The sequence below is a fragment of the Bubalus bubalis genome, chromosome 19 (assembly GCF_019923935.1).
Source record: "Bubalus bubalis isolate 160015118507 breed Murrah chromosome 19, NDDB_SH_1, whole genome shotgun sequence".
In the NCBI taxonomy this organism is placed as follows: Eukaryota; Metazoa; Chordata; class Mammalia; order Artiodactyla; family Bovidae; genus Bubalus; species Bubalus bubalis.
In genome coordinates, this window is record NC_059175.1 from 62,097,290 (window position 1) to 62,124,148 (window position 26,859).

Consider the following 26,859-nt stretch of genomic DNA (forward strand, 5'->3'; position numbering starts at 1 on the left):
AAACCACATAAGCCAGATTTAAAATAGAGATGTTTTACATTTGCTTTCTCCCTTTTCATAATAAACTGTTTATATTAGATGTCTTCAAAGTGGCAGATTTTTAGGAAACATTAACCTCCAAACAAGAAGAGCTCCTTTCCAAGAAAGGAAGGAGAAAAAGGAGCTAGCTGTGTGCATTGCAGACAAAGCTGTGACCACCCACAGAGTATTGTCCTGCTGATCCTTAGTCAGGACTAATAATTTTCCTTTCTCTTTTCACATTAAACCTGTAGACGCACGGTCACAGGGAAACCAGTGACTCGCGTTCACATCTTCAGCCCCTGAGCAATGTAAATTCAGAGCAGAGAGAAGATTCTGGGAGATAGTGGGTAGCAGGATTCTGTACCCCCACACAGACAGCAATCTCACTGGCAGAATCTGTCCAGTGTAACTATTTTGGAACTCTGGAGTTTGATGAAGGTTTGCAACCGTCAGAGGAAAGCTTGGATGTAGATTATGGTTATTTTTGGTCATTGTCAGCTCTTAGCAGAGTAGCAGCTACCCTTTTCTTATCTCCAGCCCTCAGCAGGAAGCTGTTACATGTGTTCATGGAGCAGCTTGTATGCGGCTGGTGGGGGCTAGGGTGGACAGCAAAGACTCTGTCCTCCAGATATTGGGGGATCTGGGTTTGGATCGCTATTACTGATCATGGAGTCATAGACACAGAGGTAGCTGTTGTTGTGCACCCCCAATTGTTGAACACCCCTCACTTTCCAGCTCAAGTGGCTTCCGGGGAGTTAAAGGGTTGATGCCCTTCCCACCCCCGTCATTGCTGTCTTTTTCCCCTTTTGGGAGTCAGATAGTAAGACATTCCAAAGCCAATGCCTATGTGGAGGAAATTAGAAAGTCACCATGCATGCCCAGAGAAGGGTACAGGTTCAGAAAAGACCTGAGACCTAAGGTTGACACCTCAGCAAACAGACATCCTACAATTAAAAAAACAAAAGCCAGCAAACCTCAGGAAGGGGAAGAATCTGATTTCCAGGGTTGCAATGTCCAGTTCTGAACAACAACAACAAAAGCACAGTGGATACAAAGAAGTCGGGAAGTATAGCCCGTTTCAAGAGAAAAAAAATAAATGAACCAACAGAACCTTCCCTGAGAAAGACCAAATGGCAGAATTGCTAGACAAAGACTTTAAAACACCAGATGATTATAGTAGCTTAGTATTATTGTAAAACCAGTTTGCAACTGCACTTTTTGCTTTTTACATGATTCAAGAAAATAATGCATTTTTAAAAATTATTAGTCTAAAAGCTAGTATTCTTGTACCTTTGGCTTAAAACTCCATGTTTTATTTTCCCTATACTTTATGAAAGTGATGCATTGAGAAAACAACAATCATTTTATATTTTTGGACACATGTAAAGATATAGATTTGTATCTGAAAGTATAGTTTGTATATATTTGTATAGTTTTGTAACTGAAAGTGTTGGGGTGGAGCTATAAACAAGCAGGGTTTTTGTACATTATTGAAGTTAAATTAGTATAAATTTAAATTAGACTGTTATAATTTTAGGATATTATATGTAGTCCACATGGTAACCACAAAGAAACAAAATATACACCAAAGGAAATGGGAAAGGGCTTAAAACATTTCACTGCAAAAAAAAAAATCAAACACTGAAGAGCATAATTTGGGAAATGAGGGACCAAGAAACCTAGAAGGCATGTAGGAAAAAAATAGAAAAACAACACACGTTAAGTTCCCCCCTCCTTACAATAATTATTTTAAATACAAAAGGGTTAAACTCGCCAATTCAAAGACAGATTGGCAGAATGGAAAGCAAAAAAAGCTATGATCCAACTACGTGCTGTCTACAAGAGACTCACTTTAGATCCAAAGACACGTAGACTGAAAGAGAAAGGATATTTTTACACCTCCGCTCATAGTAGCATCATTCACAATAACGGAAATAAAGAAGCAAGCCCAGTGTCCACGAGTAGATGGATGAATCAATAGAACACAGTATATGCATACAATGGAATAACATCCAGACTTTTTTAAAAGGAAATTCTGATATATTCTACAATACCAATGACACTGGAAAACATTATGCTGAGGAAAATAAAGACACATGGTATGATTCCACTTATATAAGATACTTCGAGTTGTCAACTCAATGGACATGAGTTTGAAGAAACTCCGGGAGATAGTGAAGGAAGGCTAGCCTGGAGCCATGCAGTCCACGGGGTCACAAGGACATGACTTAGCAGCTGAACAACAACTAAAAGAGTTGTCAGAATCATAGAGATAGAAAGTAGAATGTTGGTTGTTAGTAGATGGAGAGATGGGGAGTTATTGTTTAAAGGTTAAGTAGAGTTTAAAAGAATTTTAGTTTTGCAAGATGAAGAGCTCTGGAGATACACAGTGGTGATGTTTGCAAAACAGTATGAATTTACTCAGAATCACTGAACTGTACATGTAAAAATGGAAAAGATTGTAAATTTTATTATGTGTATTTTACCACCATAAAAAATGGAAGAAAAATACTAATTTAGAACAACTCAGCAAAAACTCACAGGTCAGGTTTAGTGGTGGATGTGAAAGAGATACTAAAACCTCATAGACAAAAGAGTTGTCATGTTCCTGATCTAGGACTGTTCTCAGCTGACCTTTTTCTTAAAACATCTTTCCTCTAATGTTGGGCTTCCGAGGTGGCGCTAGTGGTAAAGAAGCCACCTGCCAATGCAAGTAGATGTAAGAGACACAGGTTTGATCCCTGGTTGGGAAGATCCCTTGCAGGAGGGCAAGGCAACCCACTCCAGTATTCTTGCCTGGAGAATCCCACAGACAGAGGAACCTGGTGGGCTGCAGTCCCTGGAGTTGCACAGAGATGGACACAACTGAAGCAGCTTAGCACAAGCACACCTCTAATGCTGGTATGAGAGATTTGAGTTACCATGGTCACAAAGATCAGCTGTAACAGAGGACTGTATCAAGTTGGTAATGATAACCCTGTATGCGAGACAGCAAAAGAGACACAGATGTATAGAACAGTCTTTTGGACTCTGTGGGAGAAGGCGAGGGTGGGGTGATCTGAGAGAATAGCATTGAAACATGTATATTAGCATATGTGAAACAGGTCACCAGTCCAGGTTCAATGCATGAGACAGGGTGCTCAGGGCTGGTGCACTGGGATGACCCAGAGGGATGGAATGGGAGGAGGGTTCGGAATGGGGAACACATGTACACCCATGGCTGATTCATGTCAATGTATGGCAAAAACCACTGCAATATTGTAAAGTAATTAGCCTCCAATTAAAATAAATAAATTTAAAACAAAAAACAAAAAAAAAAACAGAGGACTGTATCAGTGATCCAGAGTGATGGACAGTCAGTTTAGGAACGGATTCAGGAGCAAGGTGGTTAGACCATAAAGCCACTCACTACTCAACATTGCCACCACCCACAGGGAAACCAATGCTGCTGCTGCTGCTGCTGCTGCTGCTAAGTCACTTCAGTCCTGTCCGAGTCTGTGCGACCCCATAGACAGCAGGCCACTAGGCTCCTCTGTCCCTGGGATTCCAGGCAAGAATCCTGGAGTGGGTTGCCATTTCCTTCTCCAAGGGAAACTAATGGTAGTGCACAAATCAATCCCAGAAATAGACTTAGTCCTGAAATACAGTTAAAAACAAATAATCAAGAAATAGGCAGACTCAGCGAGAGCAAAGCTCTGTTGCCCATCGTGAAGTTCTCAAGGAGTGCCCTTCTGGGGCAGCACACTTTGTCAGGTCTCCTGAGTCCATCCGCACACCTCAATATGCCCAACTCTAAACAGAAGCCCCCAGAAAGAAACAGAGAAACTAGTTTTTACTCCTAATTTACAAACACAGGTGCCCACACACACCTGTGTGAGGAGGAAGGGAAGCAAAGTTACAAGGCTGCAGTTAGTATCTCACTAATAGAAACAGGAGTTTGTGTGTTTTTTTTACATAATTGTAATACGTCCAACAGTCATCTCATATCAGTATTGCAAAAGTCAGAGATAAAGTTATTTTCATGAGAGGCTAACTTTGAAGAACTGACCCAAGGATTCATTTCTGTTAAGAATTTGAGCAAGACACAATGACCTTTATGTTGGGGAGACTAGCAGTTTCTGCCACTTGAACACAATGAGGACCTTGCTTCTCATTCAGAGCTCACGGACTGGGAAACTGTATAAGATGAAACCATATTTCCTGCCTGAAGTAATTTTTTAAATGATAATAACATAAACTAAGGCATTCCCAGGTGGCTCAGTGGTAAAGAATCTGCCTGTCAATGCAGGAGACGCAGGTTCGATCCCTGGGTCCGAAAGATCCCCAGGAGGAGGAAATGGCAGCCCGCTCCAGTATTCTTGCCTGGAGAATCCCATGGACAGAGGAGTCTGGCGGGCTCTGGTCCATGGGGTCGCAGAGAGTCAGACAGGACTGAACATGCGTGCACACTATATAAACTTAAAAAAAAATGCTCTAGTCAAATCCTCTTCCTCTCCTTGGTTTTGCTTTCAACCTTGGCGATGTCCAAGGTCACAGAACCAGCTATCCATATTCATTCAGGAGTGGGAATGCCCCTGTATGCACAAGAACCGAGTTCGTTGTCTCCTCTCTCCATCACTTCCATGATAAAGCAAAAGAACCCGCCCATCTTCACACTTTTGTAAATCAAGTTTGTTTGACAGTGAATTGTGGGGGTTAATGATAAAGTCAGGCTGAGCTCAACAGAATTAAACTCGCAGCTAGATGTGAGTGCACTTTAATGATAAACAGATAAAGCAAGATGCTCAGAGGAGTATCTCATACCAAGGATCTTCTCCAGCCTGTTTTAAGTACTGTCATTGGAAAATAAATATGCTGCATTTGGGGGGTTTTCAGGCAAAGAGTTCCTGTCAGACACGTCTCAGCTGTCGTCAATTGAATGAAGACACTTTCCTATTTCAGTAATTTAGACTTCAGCAATTTTTTTTTTCATGTTCAAGCTAAAATAAGCTGCCTAAACATAGGATAAGAGCTGATACTAAAATTATGAAGTCCTATGTTTTATTTATTACTGCTGGGAATTAAGATATCATTGCCTCCTCCCATGGGGTTCCATTTCCTGCCCCCAAGCTCCATGTGCCAGAGACTTAAATAGCAAAAGAAGTCATCCTTTAGAGACCTGTAAGGAGGAAGAATATTCCAAATGGGTTTTAGGAGCCACCTAAATATGTCCGACTAGGGGGTGGGGGACAAGGCAGGAGTTGAACTTTGAACACATGCCAATTCCACCCAATTTGAAAATTTAAGAAGAGTCAACTTAGCTGCAGCCACTCCTGTACTTAGTTCCAAAAGTAAATCAATAGGACAGGATTGGAACCTGCAGGTGGGATGAATTAATTGTCTTCAGGGTTATTGGTAATACCTAAATGACTTTGTAAACTAAAAGTACTCCATAAAGATGTCATTATAAGTACCTCTGTCCTTGGGGGGAGCATGATTGATAATGATAAAGTGAATTAAGAAAACAAAGTTGCATGTTATCTTATTTTTTTCACAGGAAGTAAAACGTATCAAATTAGTAAATGTTATATGATAGAACCATTCAGTTAAACTCTATCAGAGAGACAAACAGTTCATCCAGTAGCCCTAGTTCAAAGGACACCTCATTTTATATATTATTTGTAAAGTTTCCATCTCCTGCTTTGAATGTTTCTCTTTCCTTTATAGGGACCAGAATGCAGATTTCATATATATATATACATTCTGGGGCTTTGACTCTTATTTTTTAAATAATAGAGTTGCCAACATAGCTCCCATCAGGGGATTTTTGAGGTTGTATCAGAGTTACCATATGTTTTCCTGACTTCTTTGAATAGCAAGCAGGAACCCACTGATAACTAACCTCTACTGAGTCCTAAGTCCAGGGTCATTGCCGTGTGTTCAATGCTTCCCACACATTTACTCGTTTAATCTTTGCAACAACCTAGTAAGGGTAGGTATACTGTGATTCTTGCTTCATGATTTGAAAAGCTGAGGCTCGGAGGCCTGAAATAACTTGTCCAGTGAGTCAGTCTTAGGTCTATCCAATACCACAAGCCACGCATTCACCGTGTTTGTCTGTATATGTGCCCACAGCACCTATGTAGAGAATCATCAGTGACGAGAACAGGCAACATTGTGTTAACGTGGCCTGTTGTCTTCTCCTTTTCACCCCAGTCCCCACCTCCTCTGTTCTGACCACATTTCAACTCTTTCTTCATCTTTTCCAAAGGCAAATACGCCATGCGAGACCTGGTCCACCGGCTTCCAGGCGGGAACAACAGCAACAATGCAGCGAGCAAGGCCATGTCAGACGACACGGTGACAGCCGTGTGCTGCACCCTTCACGAGGTGATCACCAAGAACATGGAGAACGCCAAGGCCTTACGGGATGCCGGGGGCATCGAGAAGTTGGTCAGCATCTCCAAAAGCAAAGGAGACAAGTAAGTCAGGCAGTGACCTCCGAACACATACAACTGGTGTTGGTAGGTACAGGTCAAGGGCTTCCCAAGTGGCACCATGGGTAAGTATCTGCTTGCCAGTGCAGGAGACACAGGAGACAGGGGTTTGGTCCCTAGGTCAGGAAGATCCCCTGGAGAAGGAAAAGACAACCCACTCCAGTACTGTTGCCTGGGATATCACAGGGACAGAGGAGCCTGGCAGGCTACAGCCCATGGGGTCACAAAGAGCTGGACGTAACTGAGCATGCACGCACACATGCACAGACACAGTTCCAAGTGTGCCCGATGACCCTTGGTTTTGGGTAACACTGCTGAATGTCACTGGAAAGCTTTGGTGTCTGATCATCAAGAGATGGAAGACAGCAGATGGTTTCCAGTCTTCCCACCCCACAAGGAAAGCTGGTCTTACTAGGAATTTTGATTTGACAAATAACTCATGACTTGGTGACTCCTGGGATGTTGATAAGGTAGGCTTGACAATCCAGCATCCAATCTAGTGACCTGCATGTGGGCTTCCCTCATAGCTCAGTTGGTAAAGAATCTGCCTGCAATGCAGGAGACCCCAGTTCGATTCCTGGGTCAGGAAGATCTGCTGGAGAAGGGATATCTACCCACTCCAGTGTTCTTGGGCTTTCCTAGTGGCTCAGCTGGTAAAGAATCCGCCCGCAATGCGGGAGACCTGGGTTCAATCCCTGGGTTGGGAAGATCCCCTGGAAAAGGGAAAGGCTACCTACTCTAGTATTTAAGCCTGGAGAATTCTATGATCTGTATAGTTCATGGGGTCACAAAGAGTCAGACAGGACTGAGCGACTTTCACTTTTCATATGCAAGAAACAAACAGATTCCTGAAGGTATTTTGTCGTGATTGTTCCAGTGTGGCTCCAAATCCAAGTGTTGATGATGGATCCACATCCTTTGTTCTGTGCCTCTTCAGTTCTGCGTAGCAAGGCATGCAGAGAGAATGGGAGAGAAAACAGTGACAGAGTCAGAAAAAACTTAGTGCTTAACTACCACCTTCCCTTGCCAACTGTGTGTTTGGGACAAATTATGTCATTTAACAAGTCATCATGCTCATACTTTCCAATCTAAAGACAGCAGGAGGGACTGTCATAAAAGACTTCCTGGAAGAAGTAATAATCACGTCTTAAATACTGAGTAGGATTTTCCCAGGGTTGGAAGAAGTGAGGAAGGAGGGCTTTTATGCCAGTGGATTAAAGAGAGAGAGGGTTTATGTCAAAGGAATGCCACCACCACAAATAGTAATGTTCCCAGTTCAGTTTAAGAACCAGTGGTGTTTTACTGTATGTAACTTAAACATATCTTCACCAGCCACAGGGTTGGTATATCCATGAGGTGTCAATTTTACAAAAACGTTCACTAATCTTAATTAAATTTCGACTTCTGGAAGTCCCTCAATGTAATCAAATAAGATTAACAGGGTAAACCTTTTGTTATCAAGGGTCTACTTCTTGACTTCATTCCCTTTACATCTAAACGCCAAATAAGTTTTCTTTTGTTATTAAAGGCTTTAAAGGATGCACTTCAAGGCTTTTGGATATTCTCTCATTTCATTTAATTCGAGATACTATCATTGTGCAATAAAAAAGAAGTTTCAGGGGTTCTGTTTAAGAGCCCTGAGACCTCCACATAGGTTCAATCAACAGTTCAGTATTAGAATTTGAACTTTTCCATATCAAATATAGAGAAAGCCCACTGGACTTGTGGAATAATTGCACAGTACAAATGGTTGACTTGAATTATACCCTATAATGTTATACTTGCAGTAAAATGCTCTTCATTGGCAGGAACCACATGGTTCTCTTGTTTATTTATTTTTTAGGACTGGGCGGAGGGGAAGTCTTTCCCTGAGGCTTTCTGTGGGCTGAGCCTGCAGGGCTTACCCTGGGGCCACCAGCGAGGTCAGGGAAAGTACCACAGGCTTTGATTTTGTTTATTTATTTATTTTTGCCTGTGCTGCGTCTTTGTTGCCGCACTGGGGCTTTCCTCTAGTTGCAGCAGGCAGGGCTACTCCCTAGTTGCGGTGCCTGGGCTTCTCATTGCAGTGACTTCTCTTGTTGTGGACTCCAGGGCCCGCAGGCTTCGGTAGTTAAAGCTCCCAGGCTCTGACTCACAGGCTCAGTATTTGTGGTACACAGGCTTAGTTGTTCCAGGTACGTGGGATCTTCCCAAATCAGGGATCAAACCCATGTCTCCTGTAGTGGGAGGTGGATTCTTTCCCACTGAGCCACCAGGGAAGCCTCAGTTTTCTTTTTCATACAACTGTTGTTGTTCAGTTGCTCAGTTCTTTCTGGCTCTTTGTGACTCCGTGGAGTGCAGCACACCAGGCCTCCCTGTCCTTGACCGTCTCCCAGACTGATGTCCATTGAGTCGGTGATGCCATCCAACCATCTCATCCTCTGTCATCCCCTTCTCCTCCCACCTTCAATCTTTCCCAGCATCAGGGTCTTTTCCAGTGAGTTGGCTCTTCGCATCAGGTGGCCAAAGTATTGGAGCTTCAGCTTCAACATCAGTCCTTCCAGTGAATATTCAGGACTGATTTCCTTTAAGATTGACGGGTTGGATCTCCTTGAAGTTCAAGGGACTCTCAAGAGTCTTCTCCAACACGACAGTTCAAAAGCATCAACTGTTCAGCTCTCAGCCTTCTTTATGGTTCAGCTCTCACATCTGTACATGACTCCTGGAAAAACTGTAGCTTTGAGTATACTTGTATAACTTTGAGTATTTTTGTATAACTGAATTTTTTTTAAAATATACTAGAAAGAATGAGTAATATATTAGATGATACAGAAGAATGGAATGGCAGACTGGAAGACAGTAGTGGAAATCAACCAAGCTAAACAAATAAAATATTTTTAAATGAGTATAGTTTAAGATACCTTTAGGACAACATCAAGCATACTAATACTGGCATTGTAGGGGTCCACAAGGAAAAGAGAAAGAAAGGGGAAGAGAATTTATTTGAAGGAATAATATTAATAGCTGAAAACTTCACCAACCTGGGAAAGAAAACAGATATCCAGGTCCAAGAAGTACAGTGAGTCCCAAACAAGATGAACCCAAAGAAGTCCTCACCAAGACACATTGTAATTAAGATGGCAAAAATTAGAGATAAAGACAGAATTTTAAAAGCAGCAAGAGAAAAGCAATTAAGTATGCACAGGGGAACTCCAATAGGTCTCTCAGGTCATATTGCAGACCAGAAGAGAGGGGCAAAAATAAGCAAAGGGAACCTAATTAAACTTAAAAGCTTTTGCACAGCAAAGGAAACCATCAACAAAGTGAAAAGACAGCCTACTGAATGGGAAGAAAATTCACAAATGATATAGCCAACAAGGGGTTAATATCTAAGATATATATGTAATATTATATATAATATTTATAAAATATTATAAATTTTATTATTATATATAAAATTTAGGACCTCAGTTCTTCTTCTGAGGTTTTATCTTGTTCCTTTATTATTATATATAAAATTTCCTTTATAATTTATTATATATAAAATTTATAAAATATTTATAAAATATAATATATAATATTATATATATATATTATACAACTCAATAAACAACCCAATTAAAATTAGGCAGAAGACTGAAAAGACATTTTTCTCCCCAAAGAAGACTTACAGATGACCAACAGGTACATGAAAAGATGCTCAATGTCACTGGTCATCAGGGAAATGCAAATCAAAACCACAATGAGATATCACCTCACAGCTATCAGAATGGCTATTAAAAAGGACAAAAATAACAAGTGTTGGCAACGATGTGAAGAAAAGGGGACTCTTATACACTGTTGGTTGGGATATGAATTGGTACAGCCACTATAGAAAACAGTATGGAGGGTCCTCAAAAAATTAAAAATTGAACCACCATATGGTCCAGCAATTCCAGTTCTGTATAGTTTTCTAAAGAAAAAAAAACACTAATTGGAAAAAGTATATGAACTTCAGTGTTCATTGCAGCATTATTTACTACAATTTCCTTCTCCAGGGGATCTTCCCAACCCAGGGCTCAAACCCAGGTCTCCCACATTGCAGGTGGACACTTTACCATCTGAGCCACCAGGGGAGCATATTTATTACAATATGTATGTATATATTGTATATATACAGGTAGTAAATATATTATTTACTACAATATGTATGTATGTGTGTGTGTGTATATACACACACACACACAAGAGAATATTACTTGGCCATAAAAAAAGAATAAAATATTGTCGTTTTCAACATTATAGATGGACCTAGAGGATATTATGCTAAGTGAAATAAGTTAGAGAAACACAAATACCATATGATTTCACTTGCATGTGAAATCTGAAAAACAAAACAGAAGAACAAACATAACCAAACAGGAACAGACCCAAAGATATAGAGAACAAACAGGTAGCTGCCAGAGGAGAGAGGGATGGGGCAATGAGTGAAATGGGTGAGAGAGATTAAAAGGTACAAAATTTCAGTGGTAAAATAAATGAACCATAGGGATGAAATACACAGCAGGGGGAATATAGTCAATAATATTGTAATAACTTTGTGTAGTGCCAGATGGTAAATAGAATTACCATAGTGGTTATTTTGCACTGAATACAGCTATCAGACCACCAGGAACTAACAAAGTGTTGTAGGTCAATTATAATTCAATTGTTTAAAAAAGAATAAAGTGTACCTGTATGTATATCCATGAAAAGATCTAGAATTCTCTGTCAAAAGAATTCAATATATTTAGAGCATGATACTAGCATAAATGTGAAATCATTTAGCAACTGTGCCTTTTAGGTAAAGAAAATATGTATTTTGCTTAAATATAGCTCATCTCATGGAGAAAAATTTTTTTTTTTTTTTTTTTTTTTGAAATTTACAAGAGTACTATATTTTTTCTTTTAAAAGTACACAATATTAACTAAGTTTTCAAACGCAAAGTTGAATTCCAAGTCAGCAGTAATAAGTAAGAGATAGTGTTCCAGTTTCCAGTAAGTAAATGGATGAAGAAACCTTAAACGTAGTTGTTCTACATTGCACACTTGAAGATCCAGGAAAATAGCAGACATTTAATTGATAACATATTAAGGTCCCATCATTTCATTGCAAAATACAGGTCCTTGCTTCCCAGGTGGCACTAGTGGTAAAGAACCTGCCTGCCAGTGAAGGTAGACATAAGAGACGTGGGTTCGATCACTGGGTCAGGAAGATCCCCTGGAAGAGGGCACGGCAACCCACTCCAGTATTCTTGCCTGGAGAAGGCTGACAGGCTATAGTCCATAGGGTCACAAAGAGTTGGACACAACTGAATTGACTTAGCACACACATATCCATTTACTCTGGCTCTCAAGTCCAACTTCAACTTGATCCCATCTCACCATCTGCTCGCTTTCCATTTTAAGGACTATTTTATGTTAAAAGCAGTTTTGATCTCAATTCACATGTTCTCTTTGGGGAATCTGTGGGCCACTGCATCATGAGTCAGCTTCAGGGGTGGACTTCACATTGGCGTCCTCATGTGTGATTACGACCTGCCCAACTCCAGGAGTCCCCGCATAAACCAAGGGTCAGCCAGCTATGATCCAAATCCCACTGTCCACCCTTTCTTGTAAATAACACTTGACTGGAACACAGCCACTTCTGTTCATTTATGTATTATTTATGACTCCTCTCTTCCTGCAATGGCAGAGTTGAGTAGCCACAACCGAGACCATATGGCCCACAAATCAAAGGATATTTGATAGCTGACCCTTTATAGCAAAAGTGTGCCAGCCCTTGAGATCAGGCACAATGCCATGTCAGCCACTCAGATCGTGAGGCTGGTTGTGGACTCAGCCCATTGGCGCAAAGAATCCACAGGTAGTTAGCAGGGCCCTCACCACTCATCCAAGTAATTTCCAAGAATCAGATTGAATTGAATCAACACAGATGTCTCGACCTAGAGTCTGATCTGAGATGCAGGTTGGCACCGAATCATTATTTAGGGATAGATTCATAAGGATTTCAAAGCCATGACTCAAAAAAAAAAAAAAAAAAAAATGGTAAGAACCGCTACTCAAAGGTTTACATGACCTTAGTTTCTCACTCTGGTCTGGAGGACAGAACGTGAATTGTATGAAGGGCTTTGTTTATAGATTCTTTTATCCGTGCTTATTCCTCCACACAAACGCAAGAGAGCCCGTGTGCCCGTGAGTGCACAGGTCATCTCCATGCCAATCGCCTGTGCTTGGCTTCCTTAGCAAAAGGAAAGCAGTTCCCTGTACCCCTCAGGCAGAAGAGCAAATGCTATACAAGCTCTTATGCTTCAGCTGAGAAAATGAGTATCTTTTTTTTTTCCTTACTCCTTGCTTGCACTCAGTCATGTCCAACTCTTTTGCGACCCTTTCTACTGCCTGTCAGGCTCCTCTGTCCATAGGATTTCCCAGGCAAGAATACTGGAGTGGGTTATCATTTCCTCCCCCAGGGGATCTTCCTAATCCAAGGATCGAACCTAAGTCTCCTGTGTCTCCTTTTTGTATGCATTGTATGCGGATTCTTTACCCACTGAGCCATCTACACAGGTTAGACAACACAGCTATTAAAACCCCTTAATCTTGCCTTTCCTGGTCAAGATTCTTTCTGTTCCATTTCCTAGTCCAGCGCTGAACCTGCATTCTAACTCAATGCACTGCTTTTGGGTTTGCATTGTGAAAATTCTTTGCCAAATTACAATACCTTCCTCCCCCGACCCCTATCCTGCCCCCTGCCATGGGTGTCGGGGGGAGAATGAGGTTGGACAGTGGTGACCTGCATCCTTTGCACTGTCCAGACTGGAGAAAGAAAAGGGTCAGAAAAGCCATGAGGCTTTTATTCTCTTTATTCTTGCTGTTTCCTGCCAAGTCATTTGAAGCCCATCGGTCCTCCTCACCACTTGTGTGTCCTGTCTTTTCTTTATCAGACACTCTCCGAAGGTGGTCAAGGCGGCATCTCAGGTCCTCAACAGCATGTGGCAGTACCGAGATCTGAGGAGTCTCTACAAAAAGGTAAGGTTTGCTTTACCTTCTTGGCTCAGGAGCTGCACACAGACCCTGAGCCTAAAGACCGTATTTGGTCATAACAAGATGTGTCACAGATACAAAGGAACCTTGTCTGAGAGTTTGAGCAGGTGAAACAAGTGAAACAAGAAAATCAGTAAAGATGCAAAAAAAAGGGTCGCTAAGTGTCCCCTGAATACATCCTAAGATCCATGAACTTTCTGAATTGGACAGACCTATAACCGTAGAGTCTTACCTTCGAGAAAAATAAGTTTGTGTCTGAGCTTCTATATTGTATAAGAGACTAAAAAGCAATGAACTGAGGGATTTTGCACACACTCTCACACAGAAGCGTCAACAAGTGCCAATAAATAACTGAAGTCATTGTGGAGAGGAGACAGAAAAAAAAGGCAAAAGGCGGTTCGGGAGACTGAGAAGTCTTGCAACCTAGGAATACTGAGTAGAGACCTGAGTTCCGCATCCAAGACATTGACCAGTTCACGCGCAGGTGAAGGGCTGATAATCCTAATGACGGTCGTAGATTGTACGAAGAGGCTGGGCGTTTACTCACAAGACTCCCCGGAGGCAGGCAGAAATTTATGTCATACATTTCAAAGGGAACTTCCTCCCCAAAATAGTTTAGAAACATAACCTGAAGCAAAAAGGTCACATCTGGAAATTTTGATTATATGATTCTTTCCCACACGTTCGTAAACAAAGGATGCACAACTTTTCTTTTTTGGTTGGGAGCAAACAGTGTCCCCCAGAAGGTACTGTTCTGTTGTTACCACACAGCATATGTGAGTTGTTTCAATGATCAGAGCTCTCAAGATAGATTTGAGTTAACAAATGGAGCAGAGAACATCCTGATAGGCACGGAGAACAGCATAGACATTGGTCTCCATAGGGATTCGGAAAGCGTGAACAGGGCTTCATCATCAACTTCCCAGAGCACCTCCTCGCCTCCCCTGGCAGCCTGCATGGAGGGGGGAGCCAAGAATCACTGCCACCTTGGTCCCCAGCATCCCAGTCTTGGGATGGGAGGTGGGGCCACAGCAAGAGGCTCAGAGGGGTAAGAGAGGGTGAGATCCATCTTGCCAGAGGGAAAATTGATCTTTTTCTAAGCCTGTGGGAGAAAGTTAAATATTTAATAACTGACTCTACTAAGTTAGAGTATATTTCTAGATTTCTCCAAGGTCTTCCTATTTCCTGTAAGCCTTGCTTTGTACTTCAATTTAAAGTTTAGCCCATATATTTCAGAAATCTCTTTCAAGATTTTTCTGTTCCTTAAGAGGAAGTATGTTTAGGCTGAAATATTGCAGAAGTGTTCTGGATTAATTATATCCTTTCCTAAATATCTTGCTATTTGTCTAAAGTGTTTTGAGTTCCATTCTGCCTGTTTTGTTTGAAATGCACATCCCTTGGTTCCTTCTGGGACTCTTTCAGAAGCCAAATGAATTCCCTCCAGGGACAGGATCCTTTGGCTAAACAGGCAGCCAGACACGAAGAACACACTATAAATTAGAAAAGAGCTGGACGTTGTGAATCAGTGGCTCTGGAAGTTCAATGAAATATTACTGCCTCGAATAAACTCCACTTCCCCTGAATTCCAACCATTTCTTTGCTGGAATATACCTTCTCATACTTCTGTGCATTGAAGGGAAACGGCTTTTAGAGACTCCACAAGTTATTTGTTGAATCATAGTATGAGTTTTCCATTTTAGTTTTTTCCGTGTTGGTAGTAGGGTTCAGAAAGTGTAATTGTCTTTCGCTTGCCATGAGGGAAAAAAAAAAAAGAGTATGTTGTCAGAAATTTAATGGTGCTAAAACTCAGGAGCTAAAGAGGGTTTAAAATGTGTCTTAATGTGAGGAGATTCAAGAAAGACGGGCTGTAGAAGCTGAAGGTGATGTTTTCGGTTGATCCATGATTTTAAAATATTGAGAAAGAGCTGTTGTTCTTAATGATTTCCAAATTGTGTAGTTGCAAAATGAAACGAGGACTTTGTGCTCAGTGTAAGTGCTACAATGGCAAAGCTCAAAATTCACAAAAGCTTTTCTTTTTGAAAGATCCTGTGGTGAGAAAATCCAAATTCATTCATCCTTATGAATTGTTTTTAATCAGTGAGGCAATAGATTTCTATTTTGTTCTTCACTGACAATTGAGAGATCATTTTCTAAATGCCTGATCCATATCTATAATTATTCGTCTTTCTAATCTGTTTATTAAATACCTATTATAGGCTTAGGAAAGGAAGAGTTCCAAAGAAAACGTGACATGTAGAGCAGCTATTGTGGATGAAAGTGAAATATGGAACAGTGATTGGCAACTGCATTAGGTTCAGATTTACGTATTATGGATTTACTGAATAAATTAAGAACAAGAAAATTACAGAGAAAAATCTTGAAGAATCTATAGAGTTTGCATGAATTAGGAGATAAGAGGAAAAGGGCATTATGGACAAGAGGGAAAAACACAAGTAGATAGATGTAAACTGAAATAACAATGGCATATCTATGGAACGGAATTAAAGATCCACCTGTCGTTGGCTTCTTTCCTCCTTAGGACCCAAGCACAGAGGCCAGAACCACATTTCCTTAGCTCAACTACTTTATTTCACTTAGAGATCCATTTAATAAATCAGAATATTCTTTTGGCTGGATGTGTTGACCACAATATGTTGGAGTCCAGACACATTGTGAGCCAAAACAGATTTGCATCATCCAAACCTTCAACTTCAGTGAGGCCTGGACTTCTGATTTTTCTCCCCTAAAGGAAAAGAAACAGAAGAATGTTATCACACAAAGGCTAAATAATGCATCACCTTAAAAAAAATCCTTAAGATTAGATAACCACAAAGAGAAGTTTCAAATATCTTTATCATCTGTATTTTTGCAGAGGATGGTTTCAAACAGAAAGAATGTGAGCCTTGGAGCAGACTTGATAGAGGGCTGAAAGAAAAGGAGGCAATCAAAAGTTCTTGACTTTTTGAACACTGGTACTTAAAAGAAAAAGTTGCGGTCATGACTGACAGCGTGATTATGTTTGATGATGGTAGGGTTTGTTGGGACAACTGGTTTTGAAAGAAAGGAGATAAATTTGAGGGGAGGGGGAGATGGGGACATAGAATTATAAAATTGCAGAAAGCATTTCTTATAAACCCTTACATAATACCTTAATCATATGCACATCTCAAAAAAATATATAGTTATATTGTTTGGGATACAGGCTAAGTTACTCTTAACAGGGAGACTCAAAAATTCATAAACTCAAGCTAAACAAGTATCCCTTTCTGTTGCATGGGCCTGTACCTGGTTAGGCAGGTGGTCAGGCGGTCCAGAGTCAGCAGTGACCCTGGGATCTGTCTTGTTATCCTGCCTTGTACTATGGTATCAACATTGCCTGTGTGTACCAAGCTCCCTAACTGAGCTCTTCCCCTCTCATCGCAGCCTGTAGGAAAAGTGAGGGCAGGTGATGTTCTCTGAAGCGTGTGATGCAAAAGGGACCAACCTTCTGCTCCCCTGCCTCGACCAAGAACTCAATCATGTGGCCACAGCCACGTACCCGGCTGTGAGGGAGGGTAGGAAATGTGAGCCACCAGAACCCTGCTAAAGCTTGGTGGCAGGAGGAGGGAGTTATTTTACTAAAAGAAGGAAGGTGTAGCATCAGCTCCAGGAGTCATTTCCTTTTGTTCAAATGTCGGGTTAGCCAAAAAGTTTATTCTGATTTTTCTGTAACGTCATGTAGAAATACCCAAACTTTCTGGCTAACCGAGTATTTTAATTATCCATTGCAAATCACTAAGGGGGCATATTATTCCATTTTTGAGTGGCTATGATTTTTTAGAACTCTTATATGAAGTAAAAATCTCTGTATGTGTACTATCTGTCCTCTAATGCTATACTGAAAATCTACTTTCTCTTCTGTAGGATAGCCTTCCTATTTTTGAAGCCAGTCATCATGTCTCCACAAGGTCATCTCTTTTCAGTTGTAGGGTAGCAACGTTTATTATTACTGCAGCTGTCAAAAAAGCAAAACCTAAAAATTGAAAGTTACATTTTCATCACTGTGCAAAACTTAGAACTTAAGGCCAGGACACAGCATCGGGGCAGCCCCTGTTGTCAAGTAGAGAGAGAGAGTTTTTCTGGCATTCAGCTTATAATGCTTAGGTTCATTATTTTGCTCTAAGTATTGCAAAGAGCTCCAGAAAGAACAGCATCTACTCAGCCACTCTATGAGCAAAGTCCTTTGTTCATAGATGCAGGGATCAGATCAAAGACAGATCAGACATCAGAATCAAACTCTGCTGATGGTCACCAAGGTTAGAAACCAGACTCATTCTCCCCCATGAATAGTCATGGCCTTGTGTTTCTATAGTTGTGGTCCTGTGGGGTCCCCCACCCTCCTACCCCTCCCCAACACCCCTTGACCCTCCCATGCCTCCCCTCCCCACTCCCCCACCAACCCTCCTACCCTTACCCCTTGGGATCTTGCTCGGTGAGCTTATGTCTCAAAGAATGCCAAACCACCTGTGCTTGAAAACTTGAAACCGAACAAGGTAGTCTTTCTGTGGATAGAGATATTGTATTCACTGTTGCCATCTGGATGAGAGAAACAAAGCATACAACTACTCTTTAAATGTCCTTCCTTTTATTGTCGGGAAGACAGACTCTCAGGCTGCAGGTACCATTCAGCCAGTGAATAATGAGCTTTGATGGGAGTGAAGTCATGCCCTTCATGGCCTGAATCACTCAGGACTCTCTTTTCCTGCTGCCGTGGGATTCATTACATTGCTCCCACCACTGCTGCACCCGCAAAACGAGAAATCAATAAGTAATTATGGATAGGGAAGGGAAGCCTGCAGATTTCCTCAAATGACCAAACCACAGCGGGTGAGCGAGTGGACACAGCGCTCACAGCGTCTTTCGCTGCTTCCAGGAAACTGGCCTCGGTACCTCGGTGAGTCAGTGGTCCTGATCCCTGTGAATTGAAGTCACGGTTCACATTTCACGTCCCTCATCACTCTCCCTTGCTGGACATTTAAAAATCAATACTGGATTGCAGCGAGAACTAGAAAGATATTTTGAAATATTGTCCAGGAAAACACACAAGATGATCAAAATTCAAAATTTTGATCTCAAAGCTTTGCAGCAAGAGGAGCAAGAAATACTTTTATACTTGCTGTAGCATGTTGCCATCTTGAGAATAAATAGATGTTTTTCCTTGGTGCGTATTTAAGTTGGTGATGGAAAAGCAGTAAATCCCCTATAGAAATAAATGACTGAATGTAGAGCTGCCATTCTATCAAGGAAATTGTCCACCAGGAATTTATTCATCTTTCTACTGTACTGGAAAATTCTTCACCAAGAAATGACTGGAAGCACATGAAAACTTTTGATCACAGTCTTCTTTCTTGCATTTTTTAATTAATTAATTTTTTATTGAAGGTTAATTGCTTTACAGAATTTTGTTGCTTTCTGTCAAACCTCAACATGAATCAGCCATAGGTGTACATATATCCCCTCCCATCTCTCTCCCCACCCCACCCCTCTAGGTTGATATCGAGCCCCTAGTTGAGTTTCCTGAACCATACAGCAAATTCCCGTTGACTATCTATTTTATATATGGTAATGTAATTTTCCATAATTAGAGGAAAATTGCTTTACACTGTTGTGTTGGTTTCTGCCCTACGACAACGTGAATCAGTCATAATTATGGTCAGGCTCTTAAATAATCTGGATGCTGTGTCCTCCAGATTTCCAACTGTGGCTCGAGTTCTTTTCTAAATCATGCACATCAAGCTCGGGTAGGAAACAAAGAGGCTGAGGTTAAACTCGGTGATGATGCTGTCTCCTCCATAAATCTGGGCGTTTGCGTGTTGATTTTTGTATCGACAAATAAGGCCCTCCTTCATGAGGTCTGCTGACCTCTCGGAGACCATTCTCAGACACTCATCATATGATATCTGTCCAAAAACAAAGGCACAAATGGGAACAGAAGCAAAAATCAATTGTGCAGAAGTGGAAATCGATGCACATGGCAGTTGCTAAACAAGAAGTGACTAAGTTAGAGCTGCTGTAGGGCTGGACCTCCCAGCTGGGGAAATTCTACCCAAGCAGCATCTAAGTTCAATGTTTCCTTTCTGCCTCTGCTCTCCCAGGTGGCTTTACTGTAACATTTTAAATCAGAACTTCCAAAAGTACCCCAGAGACAAAAGCAGGGGGAAAAGGATTGAATTGGGAACTAGAAAACTCACTAAACTTTTCTTTTTTGGGAACTGAAGTTGATTTTCAATGTTGTGTTAGTTTCACGTGTACAACAAAGTGATTCAGTTATACGTGTATATACTGTTGTTTAGCCTCTAAGTCGTGTCCAACTCTTTTGCGACCCCATGGACTGTGGCAGCACCATGGACAGGCTCCTCTGTGCATGGGTCTCTCCAGGCAAGAATACTGGAGTGGGTTGCCATGCCCTCCTCCAGGGGGTCTTCCTGATGCAAAGACTGAACCCACGTCTCCTGCAGCTCCTTCATTGCAGGTAGATTCTTTACCACTGAGTCACCAGGGAAGCCCTATATTCGTGGGCTTCCCTGGTGGCTCAGATGGTAAAGGATCCACCTGCAATGTGGAAGGCCTGGGTTTGATCCCTGGATCAGGAAGATCCCCTGGAGAAAGGAATGGCTACCCACTCCAGTATTTTGAGGACTTCCCTGGTGGCTCAGATGGTAGGAAAAAAAAAAAAATCTGCCTGCAGTGCAGAATTCCATGGACAGAGGAGCCTGGTGAGCTACAGTCTGTGGGATTGCAAAGAGTTGGACATGACTGAGTGACTACCACTTTCACGTTTATATTCTCATTTAGATTCTTTTCCATTATAGGTTATTATAAGGCACTGAATATCGTTCCCTATGCTATACAATAGGACCTTATTTTGTTATTTTTCTATTTAACAGTGTGTATCCATTAATTTCAAACTTCTAATATATTCCCCCATTTCTACTTTGGTAGCCATAAATTTGTTTTCTATGTCTGTGAGTCTATTTCTGTTTTGTAAATAAGTTCATTTGTATCATTTTTTAAGATTCCACCTGTAAGCGATATCATATTTGTCCTTCTCTAACTGACTTCACTTAGTATGAGATTCTCTGGGTCCATCCATATTGCTGCAAATGGCATTATTTCCTTCTTTTTAGGGCTGGTCTATATTCCCTGTGGGTTTCTCAGGTGGCTCAGCGGTAAAGAATCCACCTACCAATGCAGGAGTTGCCGGTTCGATCTCTGGGTCAGGACAATCCCCTGGAGAAGTAAATGGCAACCCAATCCAGTATTTTTGCCTAGGAAATCCCGTGGACAGAGGAACCTGACAGGCTACAGTCCCTGGGGTCACAAAGAGTCAGAAACAACTTAGTGTCTAAACAACAAATATTCCTTGTATATATGTACCACATCTTTTTTTATCCGTTCATCTGTTCATGGACACTTAGGTTTCTTCCATTTCTTGGCTACTGTGAATAGTGACACTATGAACTTTAGGGTACATGTCCCTTTGAATTAGAAAAAAAAGCTAAGTTTAATGTAAATCTGCCACAATTCTTGTTACTTTGGGCAATACACTCAAGCTCACCCTTCCTTCTTCTAGTAGATGGGATGAGTTACGTCTAAGAGCGCTTTCATTTGCTTGGGGAGAAAGGACGTGATCAGTTTATTGTCTCTTCCTAGCTCACCTGCTCCCCCTCTCATAAGCTATTCCTTCTTGTGTCCCAGTGCCCCACACCCCCACCCTCCTCCCAGGCTCTGCCAGGAAAGGGGGATCTGCAGAGAGGAGAGAGACCCTGGCCACACAGTTGTACCCTGGCCTTGATACACCCGGCCTACAACAGATGCCCACGTGCTGGCTCCTTCTCTCATGAGGACAGTGGTGTGGTTTGCTCATGCGTGCATGCTTAGTCGCTTCAGTCATGTCCAACTTTTGCAACCCTATGGATCGTAGCCTGCCAGGCTCCTCTGCCTGTGGGATTCTCCAGGCAGGCATACTGGGGTGTGTTGCTGTGCCCTCCTCCAAGGGGTCTTCCCAATCTGGGATTCGAATCTGAATCTCTCATGTCTCCTACATTGGCAGGTGGGCTCGGTATTTAATACCAACCTCCAGCTGAGGACCGCTGGCCTGGACCTGACCTCTTCCAGCAAACTGCTCCAGGCTCTCCATGCACCTAAGGCTTCCACTACCCTGCACTGAGACCAGAGCAGATAGACATTTTCCACCCCGTAGCTTAGTGTGGGAATTCCTGTTTAAGAAGAAAATACTTTATAAATATAAAATTTTCTACAGGCCTTGGAGGGGGCTCATGCAGTGGACGATCCTGAAACCTAAGCTTCTTGAGCTCCATGGTTGGTCCACCTCTGGCACTGAGTCTGTGCTTCACCCTGATCATAGTAATTCCTACAACCCCCAAACACCAGAGAGCCCCTGGCCAGGCAAAATAAGGAGCTCACTTCCCAGGCTTCAGGAGATGGGGGATAGGCTGGGGAATGCCCAGCCCATCAACTGCCTTCAAGGAAGCCCTCGCCACCAACGTTCTCCACCCACTAGTGAATTCTCAGCCTAAACTCATGTAATCTGGAGGTGGGGCATGTGTTATACTGCAGAACCTTATTTTATCCCCCACATCCACAAAGATGAATGGATGATCTAATTTTTTACTTTGAGAATATATGTGGAACAATGGGGCATCTGTTGTTCCCTGCTTTGGGACCTTAGCCAAAACACAGGCAATGGAAGAAAATTATGTTAACATCCTGTCACATACCTTGTTGCAAGTATTTAATCATCTAAAGTTGTCCTCGGGTCTAATCAGTTGTGTCTCACACCCCAAATAAACATGGCTTACAGCAGTTAGAAATTAATCACCCTCTGTTAGTTTCCTATTGCTGCATTAACAGATTACAACGAACTTGGTGGCTTAAACACAAATTCATGATCTGAACAGTTCTTGAGGGCTGAAGTGCAAAGTAGGTTTCACTGGGCTGAAATCAAAGGGTTGGCTCTGCAGTGAGTAAAGTGGAGCTTTGGGGAACTCCCGCAGCTGGGGTTGGGGACAAAAAGAAGAGGAGCCAAGAAGGGGGATTTGACTCCATTCTTCTGTCATCCCTGCCCAGTTCCTATGCCTGCCTCACCTGCTTCTCCCTGTCCTCTCTTTAAGTCTGGAGCTGAGATTTTCCGCATTGTTATATTGCTGTCAGTCAGTCGCTAAGTCATGTCTGACTCTTTGCAGCCCATGGACTATAGAACACCAGGCTTCCCTGTCCTTCACCATCTCCCAGAGCTTGCTCAAAATCATGTCCATTGAATTAGTGATGCCACCCAACCGTCTCATCCTCTGTCCTCCCTTCTCCTCCTCCCCTCAATTTTTCCCATCATCAGGGTCTTTTCTAATGAGTTAGCTCTTCGCATCAGGTGGCCAAAGGATTGGAGCTTCAGCGTCAGTCCTTCCAATGAATATTCAGGGTCGATTTCCTTCAGGATTGACTAGTTGGATCTCCTTGGGGTCCAAGGGTCAGCATGGTAGCCATTAGTGAGGGGTTGGCTATTGAACATTTGAAATATGATTAGTCCTCTTTGAGATATTCTCTGGGCTCAGTGGTAAAGAATTGCCTGCCAATGCAGGAGACTCGAGTTCAATCCCTGGGTCAGGAAGATCCCCTGGAGGAGGTCATGGCAGTCCACTCCAGTATTCTTGCCTGGGAAGTCCCATGGATGTAGGAGCCTGAGAGACCAGATTTTAAAATCCCATATTTTAGATATATGGGATTAAATAAATATAATATTAAAGTTAAAAACAAAAAACTGTTGGTCTTGGATGCACCCCCTCCTGAAGCTGTCTAGAGAATCCATTTCCTTGCCTTTTCCAGCTTACAGAGGCCGCCGCTCCCTTTGGCCTTTTGCCCCCTTCCTCCATCGTCTAAGCAGGCAGCATGGCTTCTCTGATTCTCTGTCTCTGCTCCCGTGGTCACATCACCTTCTCTGAATGCCTGCCTCCTGTATCTCTCTTTGAAGACCCTTGTGGCTGCATTGGGCCCACTTGAATAATTCAGTGTAATCTCCCTCTTTCAAGAGCTTTAACTTCACCACACCTGCAGAGTCCCTTTGCTACATAATGTAGTCTGTCACAGATTCTAGGTAAGTAGGATATGGGTATCTTTGGTGGGGGGAGCACATTATTTAGCCAATCACGCCCTGTCACATTGGAGTCTAATTGTCCGGATCTGGTATCACACCTCTCAGACCAGGGTTTTGGCTGCTTCAAACTCTGTGATCACCATCTCTAGAGGGTTGCCCTCATCTGTGTTCTCCTCCTTGACCTCAACCTGTCCACGTTCCAGTGGAAAAGGATGGGAAAAGGCATCCTTTTTTTTTTTTTTTTAAAGTGGGGGTGGGGGATGCCTTTGTAAATACTTTCAGAGCTTAGTCACGTGGCCAAATCTCCCACCAAGAGAGGCTGAGACATGGGTCCAAGTGAAAAACAGTTTCTATTACAAAGTGGGAAAATGAGAGAAAAGTCTACCGAGATGTTTATGCCTGAGAATGTTATGCCCATGCTGATGGCAACAGTCCTCTTGATCGCTGTACCCAGTTCTTTTTTTTTTTTTTTTTCACTTCACTTAGACTTTATTTTTTTTTAATTTTTTTTTTTAATTTTACTTTATTTTTAAACTTTACATAACTGTATTAGTTTTGCCAAATATCAAAATGAATCCGCCACAGGTATACATGTGTTCCCCATCCTGAACCCTCCTCCCTCCTCCCTCCCCATTCCATCCCTCTGGGTCGTCCCAGTGCACCAGCCCCAAGCATCCAGTATCGTGCATCGAACCTGGACTGGCAACTTGTTTCATACATGATATTTTACATGTTTCAATGCCATTCTCCCAAATATTCCCACCCTCTCCCTCTCTCACAGAGTCCATAAGACTGTTCTATACATCAGTGTCTCTTTTGCTGTCTCGTACACAGGGTTATTGTTACCATCTTTCTAAATTCCATATATATGCGTTAGTATACTGTATTGGTGTTTTTCTTTCTGGCTTACTTCACTCTGTATAATAGGCTCCAGTTTCATCCACCTCATTAGAACTGATTCAAATGTATTCTTTTTAATGGCTGAATAATACTCCATTGTGTATATGTACCACTGCTTTCTTATCCATTCATCTGCTGATGGACATCTAGGTTGCTTCCATGTCCTGGCTATTATAAACAGTGCTGCGATGAACATTGGGGTACTCGTGTCTCTTTCCCTTCTGGTTTCCTCAGTGTGTATGACCAGCAGTGGGATTGCTGGATCATAAGGCAGGTCTATTTCCAGTTTTTTAAGGAATCTCCACACTGTTCTCCATAGTGGCTGTACTAGTTTGCATTCCCACCAACAGTGTAAGAGGGTTCCCTTTTCTCCACACCCTCTCCAGCATTTATTACTTGTAGACTTTTGGATCGCAGCCATTCTGACTGGCGTGAAATGGTACCTCATAGTGGTTTTGATTTGCATTTCTCTGATAATGAGTGATGTTGAGCATCTTTTCATGTGTTTGTTAGCCATCTGTATGTCTTCTATGGAGAAATGTCTATTTAGTTCTTTGGCCCATTTTTTGATTGGGTCATTTATTTTTCTGGAGTTGAGCTGTAGGAGTTGCTTGTATATTCTCGAGATTAGTTGTTTGTCAGTTGCTTCATTTGCTATTATTTTCTCCCATTCTGAAGGCTGTCTTTTCACCTTGCTAATAGTTTCCTTTGATGTGCAGAAGCTTTTAAGGTTAATTAGGTCCCATTTGTTTATTTTTGCTTTTATTTCCAATATTCTGGGAGGTGGGTCATAGAGGATCCTGCTGTGATGTATGTCAGAGAGTGTTTTGCCTATGTTCTCCTCTAGGAGTTTTATAGTTTCTGGTCTTACATTTAGATCTTTAATCCATTTTGAGTTTATTTTTGTGTATGGTGTTAGAAAGTGTTCTAGTTTCATTCTTTTACAAGTGGTTTACCAGAGTTCCCAGCACCACTTGTTAAAGAGATTGTCTTTAATCCACTGTATATTCTTGCCTCCTTTGTCAAAGATAAGGTGTCCATATGTGCGTGGATTTATCTCTGGGCTTTCTATTTTGTTCCATTGATCTATATTTCTGTCTTTGTGCCAGTACCATACTGTCTTGATAACTGTGGCTTTGTAGTAGAGCCTGAAGTCAGGTAGGTTGATTCCTCCAGTTCCATTCTTCTTTCTCAAGATCACTTTGGCTATTCGAGGTTTTTTGTTTTTCCATACAAATTGTGAAATTATTTGTTCTAGCTCTGTGAAGAATGCTGTTGGTAGCTTGATAGGGATTGCATTGAATCTATAGATTGCTTTGGGTAGTATACTCATTTTCACTATATTGATTCTTCCAATCCATGAACATGGTATATTTCTCCATCTGTTAGTGTCCTCTTTGATTTCTTTCACCAGTGTTTTATAGTTTTCTATATATAGGTCTTTAGTTTCTTTAGGTAGATATATTCCTAAGTATTTTATTCTTTCCGTTGCAATGGTGAATGGAATTGTTTCCTTAATTTCTCTTTCTGTTTTCTCATTATTAGTGTATAGGAATGCAAGGGATTTCTGTGTGTTGATTTTATATCCTGAAACTTTACTATAGTCATTGATTAGTTCTAGTAATTTTCTGGTGGAGTCTTGAGGGTTTTCTATGTAGAGGATCATGTCATCTGCAAACAGTGAGAGCTTTACTTCTTCTTTTCCAATTTGGATTCCTTTTATTTCTTTTTCTGCTCTGATTGCTGTGGCCAAAACTTCCAAAACTATGTTGAATAGTAATGGTGAAAGTGGGCACCCTTGTCTTGTTCCTGACTTTAGAGGAAATGCTTTCAATTTTTCACCATTGAGGATAATGTTTGCTGTGGGTTTGTCATATATAGCTTTGATTATGTTGAGGTATGTCCCTTCTATTCCTGCTTTCTGGAGAGTTTTTATCATAAATGGATGTTGAATTTTGTCAAAGGCTTTCTCTGCATCTATTGAGATAATCATATGGTTTTTATTTTTCAATTTGTTAATGTGGTGTATTACATTGATTGATTTGCGGATATTGAAGAATCCTTGCATCCCTGGGATAAAGCCCACTTGGTCATGGTGTATGATCTTTTTAATGTGTTGTTGGATTCTGATTGCTAGAATTTTGTTAAGGATTTTTGCATCTATGTTCATCAATGATATTGGCCTGTAGTTTTCTTTTTTTGTGGGATCTTTGTCAGGTTTTGGTATTAGGGTGATGGTGGCCTCATAGAATGAGTTTGGAAGCTTACCAT

The 26,859-nt window shown here is 41.6% G+C and overlaps 1 protein-coding gene across 4 annotated transcripts in view; it reads left to right on the forward strand.

Moving 5' to 3' along the window:
• The window catches only part of CTNND2 (catenin delta 2), a 1,127,175-nt gene that overhangs the window by 1,066,836 nt on the left and 33,480 nt on the right, over nt 1-26,859 (forward strand). For all 4 annotated transcript variants that reach the window (XM_025270807.3, XM_025270808.3, XM_044932646.2 and 1 more), the window contains 2 exons: nt 6,272-6,482; nt 13,439-13,523. In XM_025270807.3, the coding sequence (XP_025126592.1) occupies nt 6,272-6,482; nt 13,439-13,523 (296 nt within the window). The remainder of the gene's footprint in view (nt 1-6,271; nt 6,483-13,438; nt 13,524-26,859) is intronic.